This window comes from Podarcis liolepis (assembly GCF_965112155.1).
Source record: "Podarcis liolepis genome assembly, chromosome: 8".
Taxonomy (NCBI): Eukaryota; Metazoa; Chordata; class Lepidosauria; order Squamata; family Lacertidae; genus Podarcis; species Podarcis liolepis.
The window spans coordinates 86,751,571-86,764,727 of NC_139560.1; the positions used below are offsets into that span (position 1 = coordinate 86,751,571).

At 43.0% G+C, this 13,157-nt stretch overlaps 1 protein-coding gene across 1 annotated transcript in view; it reads left to right on the forward strand.

Moving 5' to 3' along the window:
- Positions 1–13,157, forward strand: part of SORCS2 (sortilin related VPS10 domain containing receptor 2) — a gene marked incomplete at its 5' end in the record, with an annotated part of 130,671 nt that overhangs the window by 11,554 nt on the left and 105,960 nt on the right. The window contains one exon of the mRNA XM_083519074.1: positions 4,637–4,704. Coding sequence (XP_083375200.1) covers positions 4,637–4,704 — 68 coding nt within the window. The remainder of the gene's footprint in view (positions 1–4,636; positions 4,705–13,157) is intronic.

The window sequence follows — 13,157 nt, forward strand, 5'->3', positions numbered from 1 at the left end:
AGAGCTTCTGTGGTGTAGTGCGATGAAAGTGCCAGACTAGGACTGGAGAGACCTGAGTTCAAATCTTCAGTCAGCCATTAGCTTACTGAGTTACCTGCGGCCAGTCAGCCTAAGCAACCATAGCTCATGGAAAACATTGTGTTATACAGTTCCCTTTACTTTCTTTAACCTAGATATCCGCTTTGTTGTTGTTGTTTAGTCATGTCCGACTCTTCATGACCCCATGGACCAGAGCACGCCAAGCACTCCTGTCTTCCACTGCCTCCCGCAGTTTGGTCAAACTCATGCTGGTAGCTTTCAAGAACACTGTCCAACCATCTTGTCCTCTGTCGTCCCCTTCTCCTTGTGCCCTCCATCTTTCCCAACATCAGGGTCTTTTCCAGGGAGTCTTCTCTTCTCATGAGGTGGCCAAAGTATTCATAGAATCATAGAGTTGGAATAGACCACAAGGGCCATCGAGTCCAACCCCCTGCCAAGCAGGAAACACCATCAGAGCACTCCTCTGCTTAAAGACCTCCAAAGTAGGAGACTCCACCACACTCCTTGGCAGCAAATTCCACTGTCAAACAGCTCTTACTGTCAGGAAGGTCTTCCTAATGTTTAGGTGGAATCTTCTTTCTTGTAGTTTGGATCCATTGCTCCGTGTCTGCTTCTCTGGAGCAGCAGAAAACAACCTTTCTCCCTCCTCTATGTGACATCCTTTTATATATTTGAACATGGCTATCATATCACCCCTTAACCTCCTCTTCTCCAGGCTAAACATGCCCAGCTCCCTTAGCCGTTCCTCATAAGGCATCGTTTCCAGGCCTTTGACCATTTTGGTTGCCCTCCTCTGGACACGTTCCAGTTTGTCAGTGTCCTTCTTGAACTGTGGTGCCCAGAACTGGACACAGTACTCCAGGTGAGGTCTGACCAGAGCAGAATACAGTGGCACTATTACTTCCCTTGATCTAGATGCTATACTCCTATTGATGCAGCCCAGAATTGCATTGGCTTTTTTAGCTGCCGCGTCACACTGTTGGCTCATGTCAAGTTTGTGGTCAACCAAGACTCCTAGATCCTTTTCACATGTACTGTTCTCAAGCCAGGTGTCACCCATCTTGTATTTGTGCCTCTCATTTTTTTGCCCAAGTGCAATACTTTACATTTCTCCCTGTTAAAGGTCATCTTGTTTGTTTTGGCCCAGTTCTCTAATCTGTCAAGGTCGTTTTGAAGTGTGATCCTGTCCTCTGGGGTGTTAGCCACCCCTCCCAGTTTGGTGTCATCTGCAAATTTGATCAGAATGCCCTTGAGTCCATCATCCAAGTCGTTGATAAAGATGTTGAATAAGACCGGGCCCAAGACAGAACCATGTGGCACCCCACTAGTCACTCTTCTCCAGGATGAAGAGGAACCATTGATGAGCACCCTTTGGGTTCGGTCAGTCAGCCAGTTACAAATCCACTGAGTGGTAGCATAGTCAAGACCGCATTTTACCAGCTTCTTTACAAGAATATCATGGGGCACCTTGTCAAATGCCTTGCTGAAATCAAGGTAGGCTACATCCACTGTGTTCCCTTCATCTACCAGGCTTGTAATTCTGTCAAAAAACGAGATCAGGTTAGTCTGACATGACTTATTTTTCAGAAATCCATGCTGACTATTGGTGATCACAGCATTCCTTTCTAGGTGCTCACAGACTGTTTGCTTAATGATCTGCTCCAGAATCTTCCCTGGTATTGATGTCAGACTGACTGGGCGATAATTATTTGGGTCCTCTCTTTTCCCCTTTTTGAAAATAGGGACAACATTTGCCCTCCTCCAGTCTGCTGGGACTTCGCCTGTTCTCCAGGAATTCTCAAAGATGACTGCCGAAGCTTCAGGATCTGTCCTTCCAGTGAGCACTCAGGGCTGATTTCCTTCAGAATGGATAGGTTTGATGTTCTTACAGTCCATGGGACTCTCAAGAATCTCCTCCAGCACCATAATTCAAAAGTATCAATTCTTCGGCGATCAGCCTTCTTTATGGTCCAGCTCTCACTTCATCACTACTGGGAAAACCAAAGCTTTTACTATACGGACCTTTGTTGGCTGCAGTCTAGATATCCGCTAGACTGCAGCATTAAACCCCAATCTAACCATATTTGCTGCTGAAAACCTGTGTTTGTCAACTCTTAGATAAACCACTCAAGCCTGTTATTCTCTGTGTCTAGCAAGAGTCACTTTTGCTTAATTTGTTAATCGTTATATTAAATCAGAAAATGATTTATCTAGATAGGGCATTTGAATATGTGCATGTTGTTTTAGTCCTACACAACTCCTCTACTCGGTTCATTGTTCTGGTTAGGTTTTAGGGAGAAGGTTTCTGACTTCAGCTGCCAGGCATAAGGGCATTTAACCAAACAGATTAGGCATATTTTCCATAGTTGCTACTGGTATCTAATTCAATGCTTCAAACTGTAACTCTTTATTAAGTGATTCTTGAGTTTTCCAGATAATTAATAGTCTCTTGTGTTGTTTAGTGCCTGGCTGGAATATTTTCTGGGACTCTTTTATAAGCCGCTCTGAGGTTCTCACACCATACATTTGCAGTGCTATCGTGTCACTTTAATAGTCACGGTTTGCTCCTAAGAATTCTGGGAAATGTAGTTTCTTTTTTTATATAAAATATTTATTAAAGTTTCAGAAAAAGGAATTACATAAAAACAAGAAATACAAAGGTAAAAGACAAAAATAAAAATACAAGAAAAATACACAATAAAAAAGTAAGTACACTTACAGAAAAAAGGAAAAAAGGAAAAATAAAAAATCAATCTTTCCATATCTTACATTCATATCCTTGTTTCCCTGACCTCCTCATACCTCCCTTTTTTGTGTTCCAATTCAATTAATTAATTAATTCAGCAATTTCTTTCCCTCCTTATTATCCTGATCTTTGATCTTAATATATTATAACATTAAATTTTTACCTATTTAGAAATCCAATTTCTAAAGAATATGGAAATGTAGTTTCTTATGGGCACTGAGAATTATTAAGAGACTCCTATTCAGAGCTACAACTAATCCCTCTTCACAGGAAACTGGGGAAGTGTAGCTCTGTCAGGGGAATATGGGTCTCTCAATAGCTCTTGGCACCCTTAACAAACTACAGTTCCCAGGATTCTTTGGGGGAAGCCACTGTTAAAGTGATATAGTAATGCTTGGTGCAGATGTGGCCTTGATTGCTCCATAACTGCTTAAATGAAAAACCGTCCACTCAAAAGCTTTCATTATCAGTAAATAATACAGCTACTTTAAAAACAATGGTTTCCCCCCATAATACTGATTATCCTGTGGATGTTAGTACCTAATATATGCACTGGCAGAGGAACAGGAGTGCGGAGGGAGCGGACTATTCCAGTAGGTTGCCATCGCGGTGGCTCCCCCAGACACATGTTGCCACCCACCTGCGCGCCGGGCGCCATGCCCCCACAGGCAGCGCATCATGCTCCCAGAATGTGTGCCACGCCCCTGGGATGCACGCCCCGCTCCCCGGGGGGCACCAGCCACACCCCGCCTGCTCTCCGTCCCTGGTAGCGGAGCATGCAGCTTCACCACTGAATATATGGCCCACATTTGATGGTGATAGTAAGTGGCAGCCCACTTGCCAAGATGGACTGTAAAGTTCTAAAATTATAGTTTTGTAATATTATTGAATAGTATGAAGTAACCAATAAATTAATCTTTTATTTCTTTGAGCATTATGCATTTCTGACCTTATTTCAATAATATAATTTATTTATTTATTGTAGACTCTCACAGAAGCTCAATTTAGCAAAGAAATAATTTATCATATTCAAAACAAAAAAAATTGTGGGTTAGTGTGTTGCTTTTAGGCTGACATCTGACACACACACACATATACATATGTGTGTGTGTGTGTGTGTATATATATATATATGTGTGTGTGTGTGTGTGTGTGTATATATATATACACACACACACACACACACACACACACACACATATATATATACATACATACTGACATGGGAGTACCTACCATTAATTCTTATATATGTTAGCTATGTAAATATAAGGGGATGCGGGTGGTACTGTGGGTTAAACCACAGAGCCTAGGGCTTGCCAATCAGAAGATCACGCCAACCTAGCAGTTCGAAAGCACGTCAAAGTGCAAGTAGATAAATAGGTAACACTCTGGCGGGAAGGTAAACGGCGTTTCCGTGTGCTGCTCTGGTTTCGCCAGAAGCAGCTTAGTCATGCTGGCCACATGAGCCGGAAAAACTGTCTGCGGACAAACGTCGGCTCCCTCGGCCAGTAAAGCGAGATGAGCACCGCAACCCCAGAGTTGTCTGCGACTGGACTGGTCAGGGGTCCCTTTACCTTTACCTTTTTATGTAAATATAAGCTCGGAAAATAGTTCAATTGTAGTATGTGCATAGTTCTTGTGTTTGCTTGTGGTTTTATTCATTATTATTAAAAAAAACATTTTTACCACCCAATCCTGATTTCAGTGGGACAGTCTTAGATGAGGGTAAACATAAAATAACTCTTAAGAACTCAAAGTCTTGACATTTATTTATTGCATGCTGCTGTTTATTATTTTTGTTGTCTGACATAAATGCCTTAGTTCTCTTATTCATTTGTTTTCCTTTAGGTGATTCTGATCCTTACCAAGTATTACCACAGTGATATGGGCAAAGTATTGGAGAGCTCTTTGTGGAGGTATGTTATTGTCTCATGCACTCAGTATGTGGTCAGATAGAGTCACATCTTGCTGTTTATTTCTTTTGTTTTCTTCAAAGAGCAGCTTGAAAAACTTGGAAAGACATTTAAAGGTTTGGAGCAATGGATACTCCTCTGATGTTACAATTTTAATAATAACTAGAGATTACAGGGGAGTATTTCTTTTTCAAGAGTGGAACCTATTTGTAAACTTCCAGAGCCTTAATTTTGTTCAGATCTCTTCTAGCCTTATTTTATCTTATTTGTTTTAGTTGTGTAAATGGGCAAGTAAATTAGCTCAGGATGTGCAGTTTTGGGTGCGTTAGTTTGCTTTATAAGCATTTTTACAGCCTTTACATTTTACGTGTACCGTTCTGCACAGGTTTACTCAAAAGTAAACCATACTGAACTCAATACTTTTTAACAGTGTTAAACACTGCAACCTTAATGATGATTAACCTTTAAAACCTTGATCAAATACATATATGCACACGCACACCCCACCTAATGCTTCTTAATGGATGTGATGAATTTCTTACTAGATTCATGCACTTTTGTTAGTCTATATTTGAATCATCCACTGATTTTAATGGGGGGAAATCTGCAAGAGATGACTGCAAGTTACTTAAGATTCCATTTACTTCAGTGTGATTCATACTCCGCGGCAGAACATGCCTTCATGGCGCCCGGAGGGGGGGGCATGTGTTTGTGCACTGGGGGAAGTACACCACCTCAGTGCCCATTTATTTTATTTTGTTTTTTCTAACTCTTATTTCACACAGAAAGAAAAAACTTTACAAATTTTAAGATGTACTGTAAATTACTTTATCCTTTGACTTCCCATTCTCCCCTTCCATGGTTTCCATATTTACTCTTGAATGCTGCATATTTCGCATATACTATTCAATACATCAATTTTAACCTATTTATCTTAGTAATTAATGCTGTTGCTTGCTCATATTTCAAGTCCTGCATGCAATTTCATCTTGCTATAGTTAGTTCTTTAAATACTCAATAAAAGGTTTCTAGACCTCAAAGGAGTTTTTCGTCATTTTGATCTCTAATATTTGCTGTTAATCTTGCCTGTTCCACATATTCTTCCTTTGTTGGAACTTCTTTCCATCCTTGGGCATACAGTATTCGTGCTGCTGCTATGATATACATAAATGAGTTAACCAACTCTTTTGGTACATCATTATCTATAATTCCTATAAGAAAAGCTTTGGGTGTCTTGGGAATCATCAACCTGAACATCTTTTTAATCTCATTCTATATAATTTCCCAATAGCCTTTAACTATTTTTACAAGTCTACCACATTTAAGTGGCCATTTACATTTATTTGTTTACTACTGCCTTTTTGTAATTTTACACACCAGTCTGATGAAGGGGTGTGTGTAGAAGTAGAACTGACCGATCCCAACCCTTGCTGTTGTCAAACTAACCAGGCTGAAAGGCTGGAGGAAAAAAGAGGGGCTTAGATGTGTCATGTGGGCACATCTAACCCCCACCCCAAAAACATGGCTCTGTATGCCCTTTGTCCCCTCCTATCCCAGTTGGAGTACTTATGGCTCTGCTGGGCACTGGTGGCTTCCACAGTGGCAACAGATCTCTGCTCTGTCTGCAGATCTCCCTTTCCTCTCTGTCCCTCACCTGTGAGAGGGACAGCAGCAAGCTCCTGTGGCTCTCTTCCAAGGCCGTAGGTGTACACCCTTAAGGATTTTGATGGGATTGCTGTTACTGTGGTGCAAATTTATTTTGTGATCTCATGTTTTTGTGTGTGCTGTTAGCATGCTATCAGAGCATTCTGCTACTGTTATTGGGGAGTGTTGTTTTGTGTACAAGAGTGCCAACTTGAATAAAATATTGTGGGGGCCCAGATAAATGCTGCCCTGCATAATCAGTCATATAACACAGTGCGCACACACCATTTGTGTGGGAATGTCCATCAACTTGGTGGGGGCCCGGCCCCCTCAAATATTTTATTGTGGTGGCCGAAGCCCCCACTGTCCCTAGCAGTTGGGTCCTATGTTTGTGTATATGTCTCAGTGTATTTTTTAAAAATAATGTATGTGTTTTTGTGTAGTAATACTGTGCATTTTTTCCTTGGGCTTAGGTTTTAAAATATGCTGTAAGTCGGTCAGAGACATTTGTGCAATAAGCAACTAATAAATAATAACAATAATCTTAATGTTTTAATATCCTGTCTGGCTGCTGCAGTTTAAGTGTTTTGTGACTGTGTGTTATTGGTTATAATTATAATGTTTCTATGTTGCTGCACATTTGTTTTGTGTATATGTTGCTGCGTAATTTAGAATATGATTTGTAAGCTGATTTTATTGTAAGAAAGTTTTCCTAAAAGGCAAGATACAAATTCATGAAGTAGATCAAATAATGGGCTTAGTCCAGAAACACTGGAGAAAATAAAAACATATGTACTTCTTTTGGAACATGTGCTAAATGCTTATGCATCACTCACTGTCTCTGCTTCAGGCTTAACCCAGAACAGGTTAAATCAAACCTCCTAGTGCAGATGAGCCGCCTCTGATTTCCTGGGCTGAGCATCAGTTGGTTGGCTCCCATCCAGTCCATTATGGATTACTGATTATCATGCATGAGCAACGCAGAAGTAACAAGATTTGTGGCAAAATACAACCTATGCTTCTGAAGGCATTTGCAGCATCTCTCTTAATTCTGTAATTTTATCAACATGGAAACACTGAGATTATGGTTGCTTGTTTTTAAAACCCCTGTGATTAAATTTTATCGGTACTATCAAAATGCCAGGCATGCTGAGAGGTTGTGGTAGAGGTTGGTGGAGTGTGTGGTGGGAGCCCATGAAGGGGTGCAAAGAGTCTTTCTGTGTGCTGTGGACAGAGGCCCAGTTCTACCACTGCAGGGTCCTTCTCCACAGAGGCCATGTCCAGTGTCAAGGGCATTTTGTACAAGCACTGCCACATGTGTCACACACTTTTTTTTTTGGACATACAAGTAAATGAACGCCATCCACCTACATGGTAAAAAGTAAAGGAATTGTTGGTGGGAGGACTTAATCACTAAACTGTGCTTCTTCTAACAGCTAGTCTACTTGCCCTTAGAATTCAGTGGGAACCATCAACATATTAAGAAAATAATGCACTTAGGACACAGTTGGAGTGGAGTCCCTGGGACCCAGTGAATTTGGCTGGAATTTAGCCTCATGCTAAGGAGCTAATTCTGTAATTTCTTCTAATGGGATGATCTCCCCTTCCCCACGTGTGCTGTTCTGGGGGTTCTCATTGCTGTGGAAGGTGGGATGATTAAAATATCCCCTCACACCCAGTTTAATATTCCACCATTCTTCAGCAGAGTTTCTTTCTTTCAGCAAAGTAAGCGGCTCACGTTTATGTCAAGCAAAGCTTTAATAATAAAGAAAATTGTAGCACAATAACATACTATCTGAGGGAAACTAAAACGGCATCATAAGGCAGGAATGAGACAAGAATGAAGAATGACAGTTTGTCTCTCTAACTGAACTTAACTGAGCACACAAAGGGAGGGGCCAATTCCGGAGCAGAACACCAAAGCCACACCCACCAGATGCCAGACATTCTACTATTCGAATTAGGCCCCAGTGTTTTTCTAACACTCATGACCTTCCAGAGCAGATTTGGGGAGGCCTGGGGGTGGCACGAGGCAAGGAGAGAGAAAAGCCCCATTATGGGAGTCCTTGTGCTGGCTTTCACTAAAGGTACAAGGTAGTTGAATCCAGACCTTAATGTCGGAAAAGGGAGGCTGATTTGCTATTGCTTCAGGGTGTCTGTTATTAGGGCCCCAAGGGTCACATTACAGGGAGTTGTACAGGCATAAGACAACTGAATCCTTTTGTCTTTGTGTAGATGGCAATGACCTTTTCTGTGGCACTCCAGAGTTGTGCCTTAGCAGGGGCTTACACAAGAAAAAGATGGGGGGCGGGGACTGGGACAGGAAAAATATTACAGGGGAGGATGTGGTTTTGCCACTCCAGCCCCAAGGAAAGTCTGCTGGAAGGTAAGGTAAAGAGTTGCCCTAGTTACTTCCACTATGGCTGGTGAGGGCTGGCAGACCTGGCTTCTCTAGTGGTGCCTCCTGCCTCTTTCCCTTCCTTATTTTTCCTCCTTCCAGCTGCTCCCCTCTGCTCCCCCCCCCCATCCCGCCTGCAAGAGGGTTTTGTTCTTGAAGCTGCAGACTGGCTCTCCTTCTTTGATGAGTCGTCCTCCCAGCTGCCATCAGCTGCTCCTTGCCGCTTCATAATTGCAGTGCTGTGCAGCCGCCATGGGAGAAGCTCATTTTGTTTGCCAGCAAGGGTGCTGGCTTAAATACAACTTTCACCCTGTGTTCCTTGTTGCTGGGATGGAGCAGGCAGTGATATGTGACTGGAGCTGGCTGCGGTGTCCCTGAGATCAGGGCTCTCATTCTCCCCACCATCTTAAGTGAATGGATGCCATTCACCTTATTGGAGGGCAGGGGAATGAATGGCCACTGCCAGTGCTTTTTTTCTAAAAAAATGTTTAGGGGTACTCTCATTTTGGCTGCTCCCCCTCCCTCCCCCAACCCCTGGACGAGGGACTTGAGGTGGCGGTGGTGCTGAGAGGACGGGAAGGCCCCTGGTGGCGGCGGCTTGAGCGAGGAGGGGCCAGTGCTCGCTGGCTTACTCTAGCCCGGCAAGAGGAGGAGCAGCAGTGGTGGTGCCATCATCTTCACCGCGGCTGCCCCAGACTCCCCTCTCCGGGCACTGGTGGGGAGAATGATGGAGCTCCAGTCTGCGCTGCTACTGTGGAGACAGCTGGCATGTCAATCCGTCCGTTGGTCGGTCGGTTGGGGCAACACAAAATGTTTAGGGGTATGCATACCCCTGCGTCCTCCAGAAAAAAAGCACTGGTCACTGCCAAACATATCTTTTGGGGACTTAGCTATACAGTGGTGCCTCGCAAGACGAAATTAAATCGTTCTGCGAGTTTTTTCGTCTTGCGAATTTTTCGTCTTGCGAAGCACAGTTTCCCAAAGTCTTCAAAATCACCAAAGTCTTCAAAAACCTCAAAAAAGGCTACCATACCGTGTGCTATGAGTTCCTCCTCGAAGTCACCCTGGGTATTAACGGTTTTAAGAAAAAGGAAACAAACTTGCAAGACGTTTTCATTTTTCGTCTTGCGAAGCAAGCCCATAGGGAAATTTGTCTTGCGAAGCAACTCAAAAAACGAAAAACTCTTTTGTCTTGCGAGTTTTTCGTCTTGCGAGGTACCATTGTACAGCTGAAAGATAACATTTTAAGTGCACCTTAAGTGCATTATACAAATGTGACGCTAGATGGTGCAGGTGAGCTTATGGGGAATTCCATATATATTTTAAAATGTTTTTTTAAAAAAAGCATTTTCACAGCTTTTTTATTTATGTGTAGATTCAGCCTCTGTGTAAATTAAAACTGACCATGAAGGTGGCAGCTTCAGGGGCTGTGGGCAGGTTCTGCTCCCACCCTTGTGGCACTCCTGTGGTTTTACTTTCTCTCTATGGCAGGAAGTTGCAGGCTGCGTGAGACAGCAGCCTTGCCCTCTAGCTCTCCTGTGAGTGTGTGTGTGTGGGGGGGGGATATCTCTGCCTTCCTTGCTCCTTTCCACACCTCATCCAAAGAGCAATTCTCAGGCAGTGGATGCTGTTGCCGCTGGTGGAGAGAGAGGCCAGGGAAGAAGACTTGGACTCACCAGGGAGAGTCTCTTCTTGCTTCCTCACCTCAGCCATGGCAACAGCCCTTCAACTGGGCTGCCCTCACTCCGTATTGTGGAGGGAGGCTGGTTGTGGGCAGCTTTGAGAAAGCAGCAGCGCACCTGGAAAACCTGCTTCCCTCCCTTGCCTGTCTACACATTGTTCTGCTCTCAGTGGTTGATTTGCCTAAGGAAGAAAAAAAGAAGCAACTTTTAACACATAATGCCTTCTGCTGACCTGCAAGGGCATATAACAGGGTCCCGTAAGCAGGTAGACTTTGTATTTGTGGCAACCGCAGGTGGAGAGTGTCCAAAATTATTTATCACATTGCCCGCTATACACAGAACCTAGGAGGCACTTTTCAAATACCTTGTTTGTCCAGGAACGCTGCCTCTCCCTGATGGAGAGGGTTCTCTGGCTGCTCAGTGATGCTCATGCTCCAGTAACTTACAATGTGGCCCTCTTTGCACTGGCGGCAAGTAAGATCAGGAAGAAGAACCTGGACAAAATTGCAGTAAGGGAGATTCAGAGCTCTAAATAGGAAAATACTGTATGCTGTGTGGAGTCCCCATTCTATGTGTGAATCTTCATTTTATGATATTGATTATTCAGGCAGTGGCTCTGCTTTTTATATACAGTTATATAGATATTTCTTTTCCTGAAAGTGTTTGTATGGTTTTGTCATGACCTTTGGCTAGTGCAATAAAGCTTATTTACCCTAACTAGAAAAAATTAAACAAGAAAACTTTTAACACACAAAGTTTTCTTTTTAATATATTTGGTGGTTGGGAGACTCTCCTGGTCCTAATTATTGCTTTTTATTTTAGAAAAGTAGGGAGGACTTTAAAGGTTTGGGTTTCATTGCATCCTCCAAAGGGTTCTTGGTTTATACAAGAATTTCCATGGTAGTTTCTAAAGTGCCAACAGATTTAAAAAGAAAGTGTTCTCAGGCTCTCAGTAGATGGCAGAATTGATATCAGGCCTATTCAGGGAGGTGCCATGGTGATAAACTGGTGTTGGAAGCTGAGAGGAAACAAAATGCCAGTGTTCTGTTAAGCTTCTGCAGATTTAGCCAGCTGCAACTAAGTGCTGTGGTGACAAACAAATTAAGAATGCCACAGATTAAAAACAAAGCATTGTCTATGTACGGACCAAGACCTGGTTAAATTGCTAAGGATGGTGCTCCCTCCATGCATGTGTTTGTGGTTTTTGAAAGCAACAGCAACCTAAAATGATGTTTTCCTAGCAAGGTGCCCACCAATGTGCATCAAAATATGGCCACAAAGATAAATTATAGCTGAATGGGTAAATGAGTGGTCACCTCAGCGACCATTCCCTGTTGTTTTAACCGCCTCCTGCCTTGGCCTTGTTTATTGGAAGGGACAAGGTTCTACTCCTCTGACCGAAAGGATCATGTTTGCTGTCTGGGGACCCAGATAAATGTCACTGAAGGCCCAGAGACAGTTGTGACGCAATGTGCCGTCCACCAACGGAGGCTGATGTGCCAGCTGCTCCTCCTCCCAAGCAGAGGTAGCTCAGCCACAGTGATCCATACTTGGGTATCTTCAGATTAATGACCACCAATGCTAGTCGCCAAAGAGCACCTTAAACCTAGGTTACGGTCGCCTCAAAGGAATGTCTGTTTTCAGGGGGCTGGACTGGATGACCCTTGGTACTGCCCAGCACTACAATTCTATGATTCTATGATCTCAACTACATTGCTTGACTGGAGCTTACACTTACAACAATTCACTTGTCCCGGTATGCAAGAATGAGAAGCACACACAGTAGAAATGGAAATGGTATTACGATTCACAGAGAGACTATGCTGCTGTGGACAGAGTCATAGAATCATAGAATTGTAAAGTCCGAAGGGACCCCAAGTCATCTAGTCCCACCCCCTGCCAATGCAGGAATCTCAGCTAAAGCATCACTGACCGATGGCCATCCAAAATTTGCTTAAAAACCTCCAATGGAGAGTCCACCACCTCCTGAAGGAGACCATTCCGCAGTCAAGCAGCTCTTACTGTACTGTCAGAAAGTTTTTTCTGATGTTTAGTTGGAATCTCCTGTCTTGCAACTTGAAGCCATTTGTTCAAGTCCCAGGAGCAGGAGAAAACAAGCTTGTTCCCTCTTCCATGTGACAGCCCTTGAGACATTTGAAGATCCATATAGAACCAGTTGTGCATGTTCTTTTGCACTGCCGCTTGTATCAGACAATTCAGTCTAGTTCATTAATCATTTGGTTGTTAGCAGGGAATGGCAGTCAGATGTATGCAAGGTGACCTTCCTAATGTTTACTCGGGATGGGGATAAGATGGAGATAGTAGCCAGGTTGCTGCAAAACACAACAGTATTTTAATTGTTAGATGCAGATTCTGCTAATTGGTTTTATTGTACTGAACCTTTCAGAATCTTGTCCATATGCCAAAAAAGGTTTGAGATTGACTAAGATTGATTGATCGAAATGGTATTAACTATGGGCTAAGGCAGAAGTTTTTAAACTATGGTCTGTGAGTTCCATTTGGGAGGCCTGTGGAAAGGCTGCAGCAGAGTGAAATTTATCTGTACTCAGCTCCACACTTACTTTCCTTGATATGATGATGGAGGACAGAATTATTAAAAGGTTAGCAAGGCCCTAGACCAGGCCTCATGTTTCTCATAATGCATTGGATGATGATGGGGAAAGTGTTTTATTTTTCACATCCCTTTACGAGATAGGATTTTCATCACTTGT